At 37.8% G+C, this 18,627-nt stretch overlaps 1 protein-coding gene across 3 annotated transcripts in view; it reads left to right on the forward strand.

Annotated features, from left to right (window-relative positions):
* The first annotated feature begins 3,015 nt into the window (after positions 1-3,015).
* The window catches only part of tnfrsfa (tumor necrosis factor receptor superfamily, member a), a 71,917-nt gene continuing 56,305 nt past the window's right edge, over positions 3,016-18,627 (forward strand). For 2 of the 3 annotated variants that reach the window (XM_048238625.1, XM_048238628.1), the window contains exon 1: positions 3,017-3,294. In XM_048238625.1, coding sequence (XP_048094582.1) covers positions 3,262-3,294 — 33 coding nt within the window. In that variant the 5' untranslated portion in view covers positions 3,017-3,261. Of the gene's footprint in view, positions 3,295-18,627 lie in introns of all 3 variants that reach the window. The other variant, XM_048238627.1, reaches the window with a different exon arrangement.

Raw genomic sequence — 18,627 nt, forward strand, 5'->3', positions numbered from 1 at the left:
AGCTAACTTAGCTAATCATTTTAAGCAGTTTTGCTAAAAATGGTAACTAGCATGCTAACTATGCTAACCATGTGACTTAGCTAACTTAGCTAATCATTTTAGCAGTTTTTTTAAAAATGCTAACTAACTCTGCTAACATGTTAGCATGCTAACTATCTTAACCATGTGACTTAGCTAACTTAGCTAATCATTTTAAGCAGTTTTGCTAAAAATGGTAACTAGCATGTTAGCATGCTAACTATGCTAACCATGTGACTTAGCTAACTTAGCTAACTAGCTCCAGTGGGTAGGAGTCATAGTTGATGACAAGTAACAGTTACAATGGCTGAACAGTTAAAAGGTTCAGTAGTTTAAAGGGTTAAATTGTTTAACAGTGAAATATTGTAGTGAGGACTTTTATTCTGAAACAGTTTTTGGCAGAGGAAGCAGTTGAATAGGGTGTGTAGTCTTAATAGGGCCAGTTTGTATGCTTAAAGCCTGAGAATGGCAGTTGGGACAGGTGGCCAGTTTTTAATTAATAGTTTAAAAAGTATAAAAGTTACAAAGCTGAAAAATACATAGCACCCATGTCCTAAATAAGACCTACGTAACATAGTTTGAATGAAGTTTCTACGTTAAACGGTTGAAGCTGCATTAAACGCGTTAGAAGAATAAGAAGAAGCCTAGGAAGAACAGTACAGTGCATTTTCATGCACTGTAATAAGAATAAAATGCCTAGGAAGAACAGTACAGTGCATTTTCATGCACTGTAATAATAAGAATAATTCGGATAACAGTAGAGTGCATTTTTATGCACTCTGATAAGAATTTTTGGAAGAACAGTATAGTGCATTTTCATGCACTATAACTAGAAAACGCAATTCCAGGGAATTACCAGTGCATGAAAATGCAAAACATATGATGTGAAATATATTGTTAACATGATGAGGTTTAATATAGTTCAAATGACTGAACTAGGTAGATGAGGTTTAATATAGTTGGAATGACTGAACTAGGTAGATGAGGTTTAATATAGTTGGAATGACTGAACAGTCAACATTTTTTAGGACTTTGGTGACCCACCTCTCACCCAAACAGTAAGTAATGTTGATTCTGCCTCATTTGTATAATATTGTATAATACAGGCTACAATGAACTACCATACCAGTTTCCAGCCTTCTACCACTATTAGAACAGACGTTATGGGCTTCCAAAAATGGCAAAGGATGAAATGTGAAATTCCAATGTGTCAATTAGGGCCGTGGCACCCGAAATTCAAATGGACGCCACGGGCAAACCGTTTGAGATATTGACCTGAAACTTCAGATTCCTTTGTTTGGTAACATAAGGCATATATTCACCGCTTTTCATTGTATTATTATTATCTGTATTATTTTATATCCTGATATAAAAAGAGAGAATACTGAATGTCTGATATTTATGACAGCACACTTTATGCAGATTAGCCTATAGCCTATGCCTACTAACTCTACCTCTTTAATTCAGCTGTCTGGTTCAAGCCTGGAAATATTGTAGACAAAGTAGGCATAGTTGGCTAGCTTATCATAGTCTACTGATTGGACTGTTCAGTTTCCCCATGTAATTGGAGATGTTTGCCTGATGCATGCACTTGTTGTAATCTGGTAAAAAAAAACGCTTATTATATAAACGCCTAGTAAAATGGTCAAAACAATGCTCCAAGAAGTGTGTGTGGTGGTGGGGGGAGGGGGGCAGCGTTCCCCCGCGTCCAACGCCCTCTACACTCCTGCCTACCACTAAGGTTGCCAACCGTCCCGAATTGTCCGGGACATCCTGTATTTTGGGTGATTATAACTATAATTGTCCCGTGAGGGACAGCTCCAGTCCCGAATTTTAATCACAGCCTCATCGGCCTTGTCTAATTTTCAGTGGCCAATAGTAGGCTAGCCTACTGTAACGCAGCTGGAAAAAGTGTCCAGTGCCGCTGCTACCACCACGTGCATCTCGCACTGTGAGGGCACCAAGGGACAGACCCGCTCAGGGAGCACCACAATTTAGCCAGAGCAGCTTTACTGCAAACTGCTTTTCTTCTTAGTGAATGTTTACAATGTCAAAACACACCAACAGCATTTTACATAAGGATGATACTTTTTGGGTACTCTCTCAGTCTCCATTATGCATCAGATCTTAACTTGAACTTAATATGATAAACTTTTAAAAGGAAATCATGAAGACAACAAAAACAACGCTAGAAGAGATTGTGGAGTTACCACTACTGACCATTTATAAAATGTGAGAGGGCACTTTGACAGGCTGCATGCACTGTGATTTGGACTGTGATGGAATATGAAGAGTAGTCTTTGCATTTGTGTAATGGAAATGGTGAGTCTTGAAGTCTTTAACTAAGTATTTATGTGAAGCACATGATATGCTAATTGAAATACATTCCACTTAGATAGCTAGGTGGCTACCAGGTTCATAATTACAAACAGAAAATATCTAGCTAGCATCATCTCATTACATGCTTCTATTTCCAAAGAAATGAAGGTTGTTTATACCAACTTAATAGTATACCTAAGCATAATTATCATTGTTAATATTGTGCTATACATGTGGCACAAACAAAGAGTTTGTGGACTAGCCATAAATGGAGCTGGCAAAATCTTATGCATGTGTAGTAGACAATGTTCTTAAAGTGACAGTGCACCATATATAAATACATTTACAAATTAAACAGCATCAAATGGTACATTTCTTAAGAAAATTATATTTACAAAAAAAAAAAACTTTGTCATTATTGTCATCTGAATAAAACAGTGTTTTGTTGTTGTTGTTGGGGGGGTTATCCCACCCCCACCCAGGACATATTGAGGATACAAAATCAGTTGAGTTTGCTTTTGTTGCAATTTGTCCTACCTTTTTACCTTTTTTCATAAAATGACTGGACTATTTACAGTTACGACATGATCAACGTTGGGCTCCGCCCCACCCCAGCCCTGACCTGCATGCTGCAGCCAGGGGCTAGTAGCTAGGCTTCTCATAAGACGCCTCAATCTCTGCTTGTGCTTGAATGTAATTGGTGAACACCCGCTGACGTCAAACTTGTAAAAATTGTCCTGGATACTTGGGCTAGTTAGACCTCTACATACTTCGTCACAAAAAAAACCTCAAGGAAATATTAACGGAATGGCATAAACAATATTAAACTTTATAAATGACATCGCTCATTTTGGGATAATCGCCCGAATTCATTTTCAGGAGCACCAACGACTTTCAAAGTCCGGATCCCCTCGCAGCTCAAAAATGAACTGCAAACTGTTTTGCTCACGGCACACGGTAAGACAAATGCTTCACTGTTGAGTTGGTTCTAGGCAAACATAAAGCTAGTCAACACGAAGTGCGAACTTTTAATGGCGAATTTACGCCAGCTAAAAGTTGACCAGTTCACGCTTGATATTCATCTTAGCTTTGATTGTTTTAGAACTAACGTTAAATTAACAACTTCTTAACGTTAGTCTACAATGCCTACGCGCGACCCGCAACAAAACTGGCCTATTCTAATTAAAATTTAAGGATGAGTAAGTATCTTATTTTGCTAACTAAGTGAACATTTCTTCAAAGTTGGGGTTGTTAAATGTATCGGTTTGCCTACTACAGGGAAGATCCCATGGATTGGGGCCTTATTTCGCCTATTCCATGTTTCAGTGCTTAGTCCAACAACTGCCCTCAGAAGCGGAAATGTCAGACTTTTTTCTTCTTCTTGAGAGCCACTCATCTTCATGCACTGCCGCGGTTTTACCACAACTTTTACCACAACTACCACAACAGAATGTTTGATTATGTTCGTGTTTTTGCCTTTTCACGCAAACTGCTACATTTGCCAAGAAGCCAAACTAAATGTGTGAATTAGGTAATCGGAATTAGCAGTTGAAGAACTTATTTTAGGGCTGCCACCTAGGTTTTTTCTCCGGGGGCACAGTGACGTGTGACGTAGGCTTACCTAACCACACACACACACATTTGTATACTCATATGTGCATTCTAGCATATTTAGATTTTTATACATTCCAGGGTGCGGCATTTAAAATCAGTCTTTTTCACATTACTTCGGGAAAATGTGTAAAACAAGGTGCTATTCTGATTTTGAATGTTTTTGCTAATCTTGGTGCTACAATTGACTTAAAAGGGTTGGTCACTAAATTAATCGTAATTGAAGGTCTAGCCACACATCAATGATCCGCCAGTGCACTGCCAAATTATTTTCCTCTTCTTCTTCTTCCCCTGCCCATTATGAAAGGTTTTTACCTCTTCTCTCCTCCTGACTTTCTATTATTGCTCTTATTGTTGCTCTTCTAGGGCTACATAAATATTGCATATTTATATTGAATTTATTGTAAAACATACCACTTTCTTAACTGTATACTACTGTCTACATGGTACTATATGTCTTATACTGTTTGTACTGCACCACCAGTCTATACTGTGTACATCACATTGCACTTTTCTGCTTTTTTGCACTACTGGTTAGACGCAAACTGCATTTCGTTGTCTCTGTACTCTGCGCAATGACAATAAAGTTGATCTTTCTCCCATATGCCCTTGTCTAGGTCCATGGTATTATCTGACGATAGGCCGTTTATGTTTTTACATTTTGGTGGTAATTGTAATACAACCTGTACAGTGTGATTGCATTTTTTTAATCTCTCAGTTCATGATAAGGAAAGGGTTATTGGTTTTGTGCTCTACTTTTGAAATTAGCAGAACTAATATAATAAATGTGCAGCGAGCATGGCTACATGTGACATTTTTTACAGATCAAAATGACATAGCCTAATATAAGTTATTTAGCCTATTAAATAACTTTATCATAGAGAAGACAAACCGTTTTGTGGAATCATGCATCATCATATGAAATTTGCAACAATGTGAAAACAATCGCTGGTAGACTATAAGTGACATTACGCTCTGTCTGCCACTCGTTGTCTGTAGCTGATCAAAATGGCATAAGCCTGCAGCTTTGAGAGACTATATGCTTATTTAATAACTTGATGATAGAAAAGACAAACCATTTGGTGAAATGTTGCATCATCATATGAAATTTGCAATGATGTGACTGAAAAACTGGTCTCTGGTAGCCTATAAGTGACATCACGTTTTATCTGCCTCTCGTCTGCAGCTGATTGTGCTTGAATGTGTGTCATTCTGAAACGGCCTTAAATCCGGGACCACTTGTTTAAATTTGGGACCTTGCAGTCGGAATTGTTGTTTGTTTATTCAAAGTCTAAAGACTGTCCAAAGTAGCCTGGGCTATTCAAAGTGTCAGTTTATTGCACATCATGTTTTACATAGTTTTGAATAGCCACTGCATACCTGTGTTTGTTGGTGTGTTGTTGCAAAATCCACGGAATCATTTTAATGCAAGCAAACCGCATTCAGGTAGTCTTTATTGTTGAGGTTAGACATGATAATCACCCTTATAACTATTATTAGTCCTTATAAATGTCATTTGGCAAAACAGTTATTTCCTTATATATTAAAATCAATGTTACTGATACACTCATAAAGTATAGTATTAAAATGTAATTGTTAATCCATAATGGGTCTATGGTCAGTTACAAAAAGCCCACACAGTAGTTGCAAATATATCACATGTTTTAATGCCTGAGTGTTTCATCTTTCATCAAACTCATCTTCATCAGTTTTTCCCCCCCAACATTATTGCAGAAGAGATGCAAAAATGCTGCCACATCATGTAAAACTGAATATTATTGTACATTTCCTATGTTCATTCATTTATTTAGGTCAATTAAAACAAAACAAAAATATAAATATAGTATGGAAAGTATTCACAGCGCTTCACTTTTTCCTAATTTTGTTATGTTTTAGACTCATCTTAAAATGGATTCAATTCAATTTTGAGACTGAAAGACTGAAATATTCCATTTACATAAGTATTCAGACTAGGGATACTGGTATATCGGTGGGCGATATATATTATTGGCCGATAAGTGAAAAAATTTAAATATTATTAGCGTTCCGATAACGAATTTCGGACAATAATTTGCACCGATATTTTGTAAAGCCCTATTTCCCAACTACGTAAGGCCCGTCTGGCTACACCCTACGTGAGCTTGGTTGGCTACTTCTTCCTCAAAATAATGTCAGCTGTGCAGATGTATTTCCCCATTCTAACAAGATCTGCATTAAATCTGTGCAGCCCAAAATCCTCTTGTGAATGATCTTCCTTTTAACCTAAGCAGAGCGGAGCTCAGCCTACCCAGAACGAATTCTTTTGCTGGTGTGTCTGAACTTTACTGTGCTAGTTGGGGAAACAAATAAACAAACTCTTTGGTGGGACGAGTCAGTACAGCAGCAGAATCAACTCTTATTTTACATGTAAATGTGCACCCCTCTACTTTATGTAAAGATGCATCTGTTAAAATCATAGAACATATTATACATTTAGGCCTATATATTTATAAATATATTGTTAGAAAACATGTAAAATATATTATTAAAATAATATATATATATATTTATTTATTTATTTATTTATTAGAAATACCCTACAGTAGATTAAAACAATAAAATAAAGTAATGATAACCAGAATAACAAGATGTCATTCATGAAATGGTTTTACGGAATGACAAATTTTGTTATGCCAAATGATAAATTGTGTTACCGCATGACAAATTTTGTTTTGCAAAATGACACATTGTGTTTTGCCAAATGATAAATTGTGTTACCGAATGACAAATTTTGGTTTTTCAAACGACAAATTTTGTTTTGCCAAATGAAAGTTTTTCAAAATTGCAGCTTTGCCACCACTTTTTTGACATTTGACACTCAAATCTGTGATAATGCCACAGTTGGAAGAGGTTGAAGTAACATAAATTGAGGAGCTCGATTTCAAACTCATTTTGAACTTGGGTGATTGTCAGGGCTCTTCTGAAGTAGATCATATTATGCCACCTGACTAAGGTCATGAAAACTTGTGTTTGCAGAACAAAGTGATTTTAGATATTAAGAATATTTCTTATGGGTCTACCAATTCAATACTTTACATAGAGACTAAAAATAAGGATAAAAGTTGATAAATTTAAAAGCATTTTTATAATTTTTCTGGAATTTGTCTTCATTAACTCTCCATTGACTCTGTTTTACCGCATGACATTTTGCCACTTTGATACTATAAAAATCAGTAAACTTTGTACAGTATTTTTCAAACAATTCTGTACATTGGTGTCTCTGACCAGTAAATTAAATATTTTTTTTTTTATACATTTACACTCCAAACAACTGCTTTTTGTGGAGTATTGTGTGTAGATTGATGGGAAAAACATGGATTGAATCTATTTTAAGATGAGTCTGAAACATAACAAAATATGGATAACTTGAAAGGATCTGAAAACATGTTAAGTGTACTAGAAGTTATTACTTCTATTACATGTTAAGTAACATGTTAAGTGTAATAGAAAGCTGAATTTTAGGACTAGCCGTATTCTTCCCTATTTTTGTGTTTGTGTTAGGCCTAATAACGCTACAAGTGTTTATTCTGAATAGGCCTAGTAAACCTCCCCCACCTAAAGTTACCTAGCTAGTATGTGGGTCAGACCGTTGGAGCATATCAATAATTATTGGGTAAGGCTTAGGGCTGGGGCAAGATATGCGCGTCGATTCATTAAGCATAATGTGTGCCGCTAAATATTTTGAATTTTACACCTTCAGTGTTTCCCATACGTTGACTAATCTGTGGCTGGGGGCCACGAAATCATTGAGCTGTGCTTTTCACGCACGCAGCCTTTCCTTGCCCCGGCCACTCCTTCTTGTAACGAGCCCGCTGCTCCTCTGCATGTGCATTTAACAAAATATTCACGATTGTTGAAGGATTGTTGTTGCAACATAGAAGCATTGCATAGAACACGGTGGGCTAAATTGCTATTAAATCCGCTTAGCATCGTGACCATGCTGCGCAAATTTGTTAAAAACTGCTGCATTAAAGTTAACTCTGCTAAGGTCTCATCACAACATAGTTTGGTCTCCTCAATGTAGGCTACTAAGTTAAGTTATGCAATCAAGCAGTATCTCAAAGCTAACGTTAGAATACTGTTCGGATGTCAAGTTTAGCATGCTTACTTACATCTGCTTGTCAATTTTGTTACTCATGTAGGGCTCATTTTATTGACTCTGAATGTTTGCAAAATCCCAATGTAAATGGAAAAGTGTTTTCCAAGACTCAAAAGTGCTTGTCCCAAGGAGAAGTAGGCTACGAACCGTTATTTGAACTAACTATGTTATGAATTGCATTCACACATCAGCAGCGTTTTAACGGTGTTAATGTTAATTGCAGGGATTCCCTCACGAACGTCGTCTTAAAGTGACAGGCACTCAATTAGACCTACTGAACTGAACTGAATGCTACCTCAGACTAAGAATGCATTACTTTGCACTTGTATAGTCTTTTATTTTGGAATCTTAAGAGCAATATACATATATTCCAATGTTAAGGAATTCATGTTTTTGCTTTTAACTTGGACATTATTAGGTCTACTGCGTAGTAAAATAATTACTCACTCTAAAATTGCTTGAACATGACAACATACCTTATGGTTGAACATGCTTGGATATGTGGTAGGGGATGTGGTAGGGGATACAGTGGGTTGCATAAGTATTCATCCCCATGCTAAAGTTGACTAAAAAGAGTAATAAAAAAAATAAATCATCTTTTGGAAATTGATCTTAATGCCTTAATTATGAAATAAGAGAAAAAATCCAACCTTTAAGGACACCAATTTTGGTGAATCTTTCTGAATGAATAATGTATCGTAAATAAATAAAAGTTCTTCATTAAAATACAGGGGCTCTACACTAAAAACAATTTCCAGGAGCACTTGTGCGCCCAAGTTAAAAAATGTAGGAGCACAGACAAAAATGTGGGCGCACAGTCAGTTCTGTACTTAATTTACACATAATCTAACATTATACTGCAGCTAACAGTTAAACATGCCAGTGCACCAATTGCGAATATTAAGAATGACTGACAACATTTAGGCTACAGGAAACAGGATTTTAAAGATCAGTGCCTACTTTATTTTCAGTCTGTTCTATTTTCCTACATTTTGTTAATGTAAAATAATATAATACATTGCCATATTTGCATTTAGCCTGTATATCAAGTATCCTGCCAAATGTAGGCTAATTTATTTATTTGTGAATCCATCTGTAGCTAATCCAAATATGCCCATGGTGACCTATCTGACTGCATACTGCCTAATACTACTACTAAAACAGTCCATTTTCTCTTCCACAAAACGCAACATAGGCTAATCAAGGATATATGTTTTATACTTTCAGTTTTTATTTGAAATATCTGCATTGATGGGGGCAGTAGGCAAACGTTAGGCCTACTTTCGTTTTGCACTTACACACACTCGGTGTAAACAAACAAGCATGCGTGGAAGCCTGGAGTTGTCAGTAGCGTTCTACCTTTGAATAAAATGGGAGTATTACGCGAGGCTACTTTTGTCTTTTTGACTTGTTCGCTACAGCTATATTTTGCATACTGCAGCCAATACGTCAACTGGGCTTAAAATGCATGTTGGGTTACCTTTCCTTCTCTCGCTGCATTCTCAGAATCTCATCCTGTTCCTCCTATATCCAATGAATTCGGTGGATAGAAGAACTCATTTCTTCAATCTTTGCATCTTGGCTGGCTAGTCTAACTTTCCGCTTTTTCTGCGCACTCTTGGATTTGATGGAAGCGACTACTACGAAAGTCACAACAACGCCGAAACTGCTAACGTTGATGGGAGGTGTAGTTTTTATGCTGCATTCGCGACGTGATTCTATGGTCTGCACCAGTAATGCTTCTCGATGTTGCGGTGTATTTTGTAGACAAACATTGACATGGTTAGAAGTCATTCGCACCAGTGTGCCTAAATATTTTTTTGCACTCGCACGGCATCATTTTTACTCGCATGTGCGAGTGAAATGGGCGCACTGTAGAGCCCTTAACAGGGTGCATAAGTATACACCCCCCTATGTTAAATTCCCATAGAGGCAGGCAGACTTTTATTTTTAAAGGCCAGTTATTTCATGGATCCAGGATACTATGCATCCTGATAAAGTTCCCTTGGCCTTTGGAATTAAAATAGCCACACATCATTACATACCCTTCACCATACCTAGAGATTGGCATGGTGTGTATTTCAGTTAACCTATTAACTGATTTGATGCTCATTGAGCTCAATGCAAATCAAACTAGCGAATAGGCTGGCTGGATTTTTCCTAATTTTTTAAATTAAGACATTAAGATCAATTTCCAAAAGATATTCCTCTTTTTAGTCAACTTTAGCATGGGGATGAATACTTATGCAACCCACTGTACATCTCCAGGGAGTCAGGTCAGGAAACCTCAAGGAAGTGAGGAAGTATATTTTTAGCATGTGGGGTGACTTCCTTCAACAATATGTGTGTGTGGAAGACTTCATTTAGATGATTAAGACTTTTGTCTGACATGTCTTGCCTTCAGAGACATGGCCCTTTCATCCGAGTACTTATCCACTTATGGCTGACCAGTAGTTTTAACCCCTGGCCCTAACTTTTAATAGATAGATAGATAGATAGATACTTTATTGATCCCCAATAGAGATCAGTGGTTTCCCTTAGAAATTCTTCAGGCAGCTGTGCTGTTATGTGTCGGAAGTTTTAATCAAGCCACGGTAGGGGGGTCCAGCGGCATGCCTCGCCCGGAAGAAAATTTTGAATATTTTAATGTTTAAATGCATCAATCTGGTGTACTTTGAAAAGATTAGACTTGCTTATTTTTATCTATGGATGAAAATATTTCTGCTGTAGCCTAAACTATTTTGCACTTCAGAATTTTAACCATACACACACAGGTGGAATAGTTCTGATGATACTGCAATAAGTTCACAACCACAAAGCATATTTGTTTCACAGGTCAAAAATAGTGTAGGCTACTTCATTACCGTATTTTCCGATAAGTCACACTTTTTTTCATAGTTTGGCTGATCCTGCGACTTATAATCAGGTGGACTTATTATATATGAAAATATATATAATTATTCCACTGCTTGGTTGAATTTCCCATTGTCCTACGTAATTTAGAACGACCATTAACCGTATGTTATTTGCACACCTATGAAGTAGATCCATTTTTTTGGCCGTATCACACTTGCATATTAATTCGCAGAACTCGTTGTGAAGTTTAAATGAACTGTCATGTTGCATCCGAGCTGTAAAATGCAGACGTTCAGAACATGGCAACATTGTAGCATATGACTGAGGTGGCTTTTAGCTAGATGGATGACAGCAGGCTAAGTAAAATAGCGATGTTTCAAAGCTAAAGTTCATCAGAATCTTGGGATACGCCCGCTTGACAACGGGAGAGATAGAACTAACGACTGGCCTTTGGCCGTTGCAACCATCCATATAGAACTAACGGCAATTTGTCCTGCAAGTTGAGAAATTAGTTGATATGTGTCGGAAGAAATTAGTTCTACAAACAAGACAGTTTTAGTGATTAAAAAGTTTAAATTGTAACAGGAAATGAACACAACGCAAGTGGCAACAGTGGAATAAGCGGGATAATGGACTCCACGGTGGTCTGTTCACAGAAATTAATGCACTTACGAGGTTTAAACGGCCCTCTGCTTTGTGTCGGGGCTGTTTTACAACCTTGACCGTGCATTAGTTTCTGTGAACAGACCACCGTGTCGTCCATTATCCCTTACTTGAACATGTTTTTAATGTTCATATTAACTGACATGAACCCTACATGAAAAATTACCCTCTACAGCCGCGAGAGAGCCAAATGCACAAGTTCTGTGCACTTTCAGTCAGAGATTAGTGCTTGCACTATGCCTTAAAAACACAACGTGCATACCTAAATCCTCAAATTATGGCTGATATTCTATTTATAGCTGGGCCTCAGATTCGACAAATAAAGGCTAGTAATAATTGCCTACATTGTTTCGATTTAACTCATAAAAGAGCTCTTCTTAATATTTTTTATTGTTGGTTGGTTCAGGGTCATTCCACGTCAATTCAACCAGGGCCCACGCACTAAGGTCTCAAAAAAAATTACCAGGTGTACCTATGTTATCCAGGAGACGCACTGTAAAATTATGTGATTTGAAATGATTTTATGTAAGATCAATACTTTCAAAGATACAGCCAGTTTTACAGGGGGAGGGGGGTGTCGATTTTGTTCGGCCTCTTTTTTTTTGTCAAAGTTCACAAGCCCATAGCACAAGAACTAAACCATGTAGGAGGCTCAAATTATGCATGCTGGTACATAAATAGGAATAGTAAGTAGTAAAATCGTCACATTTGGTCTGGATGATCCTGCATGGTCATAGCTGTCCCTCAAAGTTGATCAAAATTTTATTGGAGTTTTTGGCTGGGCTCTGTTTAGGCCTTCAGAAGACATTTGTACTCAACATAGGCTCTTAATTTATTTCCCTTATTGAGATAAGTAGATACACTCTCACAAAAAGCAATTCCGTCAGGGTCTAAACAGCAGACCTCACAAGTGTGGAAAAATAATTTTGGTTCTCATTTTCAGAGTACCTTAACACCTTGTGGGAATATACAAAAATGTTTGGGTTCCCTGAAAATGAGAACCAAAATGATTTTTCAGACTTGTGAGGTCTGCTTACCCGTTATCCAGACATGCATGAAAACATTTGAAAACAAAACTCACTGCCATATATGTAATATTTGATCGCTGTTTTGCTACAAATTATCTTTCACGTAATGAATGCGCACTCTAAGAAAGTGAAAGTAGGCCTACTATGCGCTCCGTGTCTGTCGGCTCACGTCCACAATCAATTATAAGGTTCCTCAAATGGAGAACACATCCATGTTCTCTCGCGTTATAGGCTGTCATGCTTCTGTGTTTGCAAAATTCCTGACGGTTCCTGATCGCTAAACTTTTGTTTTCTCTTCCTGTCGATAGCTGTTGAACCACCTAGGCCTAGCATAATTTGACTTTAGCGGTGACAAATCCTGCTGAGAGAGAGAGAGAGGTAAAACACTAGAGAGAGAGAAAGGGGAAACACTGGAGATTTGGTTTTTGTCAAAACGATTAAAAGTTTGCCAAATTTAACTTTATTTTAAAACTAGATGTACTGGTCCGCATAGTGGTACAAAATATGACCGCCGGTCAGTCCTGTATATCATCTCTTGGAAAAAAAAAAAATCCCGCTTGTCAATTTGTCTCCATCTCCTTTTCCATCCCCTATTCTTACAACTTTTGTGTATACTTGTATGTGCATGCCTGTGTGTGTGTGCGCACATGTGTGAGTGCGTGTGAGTGTGCGTGTGGATGTGTGTGTGCATGCTTTTTTGTGTATGTCAATTTGTTTCCATCTCCAATAGACCCTGACCGATATGGGATTTCAGGGTTTCCCGCAGAATTTTTTTTAGTTAAGGTGGTAGGGTGGGGTTTGCCATCAGACTTGGGGGCGGGGGGGTCTTGTTTGTGTGATAGGGCTGTAACAATACACCAAACTCACAATTCGGTTTATATCACGATTTTTTGATTCACGGTTCGATATACAGTACCTCGGTTTTTTGGGTGTGTTTTGAAAAAAAAATAGACATTTCATTCATTTGGAACACTAGAGGATTAGAATATTTGAAAACCTGTATAAACTGGACTGATTTGAACACTGAATATAAGCTACATACAAATTGTATATAATAATATACAATATTATATGATATTCATATATATTATATTAATATCATATTGATATAAACTACTGATATAAAATAAGAAAATGCTGAATTTCTGATATTCATTACAGCACACATTATGCACACATTAGGTCTTCTATGCGTCCTTGCCTTCACGATTGTGAATGTTTTATTTGAATTAAATGGGCATGCTGAGGGGCTTGTCCACTGAGAGAGAGAGAGAGAGAGAGAGAGAGAGGGGGCAAGGAGACAGGGTACAAGGTACCTCTATACTATGCATAGCTCTACAGTGAAAGCTATGAAATTATCGCTTACACAAAATAACTGCAATTTTTGGGAGAAAACTACAGTAATACTAGCCTAGAAATCTAGACGCGCTCCCAAATTACATTTGCTGCCAGGGCTAGTCTAGCAACTCTCCGCTGGCTTGTGAGCTCCAGAAATCGAAACTCAATCAGGCCAATGAAATCGTGTATAGAGTCGTTAGGGTAGGCTTAACATAATGATTGATGGTTTGGCTTGAATTCCCTGCTACTTGAAAACAAATAAGATGGATGTTGCTGTTGGCGAACAGTGTGACACGAGTTAAGTAGGGCTGGGATAAACGATTATTTTTTAAACAATTAATCTAGCGATTTATTTTTTAGATGCATCGATTAATCTAACGATTCATTTTTTCAGTCCGATTCGATTTCGATTCGATTATCTCCCCATTAATTCACTAATAGCAACTTATACATGTTTATTTACATATCTGAATGAAAAAAAACATGAATTCTTTAACATTGTAATTAGGGATGCACGATATATCGGCGGCCGATATATTATTATTATTAAAAAATGAAAATATTATTATCGGTCCGATAACAGAATTCTGGCCGATAATTTGCGCGATATTTTTTAAAGTCCTAATTTAGGCCTACGTAAGGTCCGTCTGGCTACACTGAGCTACTTGAGCTTGGTTGGCTATACTTTTTCCTCAATATAATGTCAGCGGTGTGAATGTATTTCACCACTCTAACAAAATCTGTGGATATGCGTTCATTTGGGAATCTGTGCATCTCAAAATCCTCTCGTGAATGATCGCCATTTAACCTTCCAGAGCGGAGCTCAGCCCTATCTAGAGTCGTCTTGTGCTGATGTGTTTGCACTTTACCGCGCTGGTCGGGGAAACAACTAAACAAACTCGTTAGTGGGACGAGTACATAAGTAGGCCTAGTCCTAAGTTGTGTTTTAGTATTATATTTGCATTACTTTAGCTTGGGTTTTGTATTATTACCTAGAAATATGCTAACCATTCCTGCTTCAGTTCCAGACAGGTCATTAATAATAAGTTATTAAAACCTTCGGGGCTAACCCCTTTCATTTCTGCTGCAGCAGGTTGTGCGCAACAGAGTAGACGGACATAAGATACAGTCTGAGGAGTTGCAGCTTTATTCACTTACCCGCAGTTGACACTAAACCTAAGTTTCCCTCACAAACTCTGATTTGGTCGCTATACTGTAGCTTATTCCCAGCTGAGCCGTTTATGAGTGTTTAGTCCTAAATGAAAACGATTCATAATCTCTAGCCACTCACTCGCAATTCACTGACGTCAGGTTCACTTAAAGGAGCCACACATACTGTAGGGCTAGGCTACTGTTATGTTGACTGCTGTACTATTGAGGACTATTATGAGTTCTGTCCATCATTTGGTGGTAGGTAAAATTACTACAATAAAATTATGCTTATTAAATGCTTTCCCCAAATCCCTTTTCACAATTTTTTTCGGTTATCGTTATCGGCCCTAAAATTCCATATCGGTGCATCTCTAATTGCAATGTTTATTGCTCCTAAGATTCCAAAATAAAAGACTATACAAGTGCAAAGTAATACATTCTTAGTCAGAGGTAGCATTCAATAAAGTTCAGTAGTGTATAATTGAGTGCCTGTCATTTTAAGACGTTCGTGTGGGAATCCTTGCAATTAGCATTAACGCAGTTAAAAGGCTGCTGATGTGTGGATGCAATTCATAACGTAGTTAGTTCAAATAACGGTTCGTACTTCTCCTTTGGACAAGCACTTTTGAGTCTTGGGAAAACACTTTTCCATTTACATCGGGAGTCAATAAAATGAGCCCTGCATAACGAATACAAGCAGCTGCAAGTAAGCATGCTAAACTTGACACCCAAACAGTATTCTAACGTTAGCATTGAGATACTGCTTGATTGCATACTGTAACTTAACTTAGTTTAGTCTCCTCAATGTACTATGTTGTGATAAGACCTTAGCAGAGTTTAATTTAACTTCAATGCAGCAGTTTTGAACAAATTTTAATTTTTAATAGCAATTTAGCCCACTGTGTTCTATGCAGTGCTTCTATGTGGCAACAACAATCCTTCAACAATCGTGAATATTTTCTTAAATGCACATGCAGAGGAGCAGCGGGCTCGTTACGAGAGAGAGCGGGCGGGGCGAGGAAAGGCTGTGTGAGTAAAAAGTGCAGCTCAATGAAATTATTTTATCTTATCTTTAATTTAAATAGTAGGCCTACAACATAGAACATCAATGTGTGGTGGCCGGTTTTAATTTCGTGGGGCCCAGCCACAGATTAGTCAACGTATGAAAAACACTGAAGGTGTAAAATTAAAAATATTTAGCAGCACACGGTATGCTTGACGAATCGATGCTCATATTTTGCGTCGACGCGTTGTCCCAGCCCTAGAGTTAAGCTTTTATCAGAGAATGTCTAATAAGGGGAGAACTGCCACTCTCGGAAAACTTCCGGTTTCTGAACTGGTTGCAGTTCCTTCTGAGGTCTATGGAGCTGTACCCCTCAAAATCCACTTTTCTCGGGATATAATTTTTTTTCAAGTAATTTGAGTATTGTATTCGAAAGGGGAGGCAAAGAAAATACACTTGGTTGAGTATTATATTTTTTAAAGTCACTTAATTGTTCTAAAAAGCCTTTCAAATGTGTCAATGACGTCATTCATTAGCACAATGCTAGAGTGTTATGTGCAACAACGACCCAACCTGTAAGAATTCACAAGGACATAAGTACTCGTTCATTCAACTTTTGACCTATAACCCATGTTGAAATTCTACAAACTACAATCAAATCTGAGATTTGTCAATGACAATCAGGTGAAAGAGACAAATTTAGCCGTCTAGCTCCATTGACTCCCATTCATTCTGCACTCATGGCGATCGCCCCCAGTGGAACTCTGGTGGAACTGCATCCAAAATTCGGTACAATGGGACTTAATACGGAGTGGCAAGGCTCTCCGTAGACGGGCTCTGCTTTTATTAAGTTGGCAAACGTTTGAACTAGCCAACTAGCTCCGCTGGTGGGAAACGCATGGGACTCATAGCGCTGCTGCTGTCCTATTGCGAGGGAATTTGAAAGACAACTGATTATCCCGCCCCTCGGACTGAGCACTGCGAACGGTGAGTGCCCAGACCCTACATTTTAATGTGGGTCTGGCTCGTCAGGCTACAGTAATACTGCAGTTTATTATTTTTTTTCAATGCAGTACAACAAAAAAACTGCAGTTTTACTGCAGTTATTTTGAAGTACTGTGCAGTACAGATAAAAAACTGCAGTATCTGGAATATTACTGTCTGAAGGACATTACAGTACAGTGCAATACAGCTAAAAATCTGCAACTTTACGGCTGTTATACTGCAGTTTTTCTGAAGTACATTCTGAAGGACATTGCAGCACAGCCAAAACATTGCACTAAAACTGCAAATATGCTGCATTTTTTAAAATAACACTGCAGTACAGCTAAGACACTGCAGTAAAAGTGCAGTTATACTGTACCTATACCTATTGTGTTGTACACTGCAGTGCAGCTATTGTACATAGTATAAAACAAATTTGCCCGTGGGGATAATAAAGCTTGTAACGCCTTGGAACGCCTGCCAGAGGGGAGTGGGGTGAGGATGCTCTCAATGGTGCAGTGGCAGAAGTTCATTAGGATCTGAGACAGGTGGCCCTTCTTTAGTTTCCTCAGGAAGAAGAGACGCTGGTGAGTCTTCTTGATTAGGGTAGATGTGTTGAGGGTCCAAGAGAGGTCCTCAGAGATGTGGACACCCAGAAACTTGAAGCTGGTGACATGCTCCACCTCAGTCCCGTTGATGAAAATGTTGTAATGTAAAATTACAAAAATGTGTTAAACCCTATAGTGAGTCTCATAGTCCTTGGAAATTAATTGGCATAAAATTGATCCCAAGCAGGCTAACTATAAAATAATATATAAGAGAACTCTTGTATAGTTTTGTTTGTAATGTGTTTTGTTTGCCTCTTTGCTAATATGCCCCCATTTTCCCACACACCTCTCGCATTCCCTCGATTCCACTCTCTTTCTCATGCTCCTTTACTATTTCTGTGATAATGGGAGGCACATGAGAAGTGCACACTGCAGTGATTGGGGTAATGACCAGCAGAGTGTCTCTCCTTATCAGACAGCTGAACATTGAAAAAAGCAACAGTCTTAGCCAGAATGCTTAAGAAGGGTTACATTCAATAATCTCTCCTACTTTTGAGGGCAGGTAAAGCACATGCAAAGTAAGATCTGACAATAGCTCCCAATAACAAAGATAAGATTCACATTCACATTGCATCTCATAGCTTATATATTAAAATGCTCTTAAATATACATAGAATACCACACCAAATAGACAAGTTAATCAAATTTGACAAACATGACTGAGAATATTACACCCTGAGAAAGGTAGCCTATAGGTACATGGCTGAAAACTATAACTGACAGATTTAGTTTCTTTGAAGCTGACAATAAACAAGTTGTATACTTTCTCATGAATTCATACACTATATAGGAGTATTGGACCACTTAATCACTGCATTTGTATGTTCATTCAGAGCCATTGCCACATATTGTGTACATTGTGATTAAAAGCATCTAGTCATGCAGTCTGCATTCACAAACAGAAAAAAT

The sequence above is a fragment of the Alosa alosa genome, chromosome 3 (genome assembly GCF_017589495.1).
Source record: "Alosa alosa isolate M-15738 ecotype Scorff River chromosome 3, AALO_Geno_1.1, whole genome shotgun sequence".
Classification (NCBI taxonomy): Eukaryota; Metazoa; Chordata; class Actinopteri; order Clupeiformes; family Clupeidae; genus Alosa; species Alosa alosa.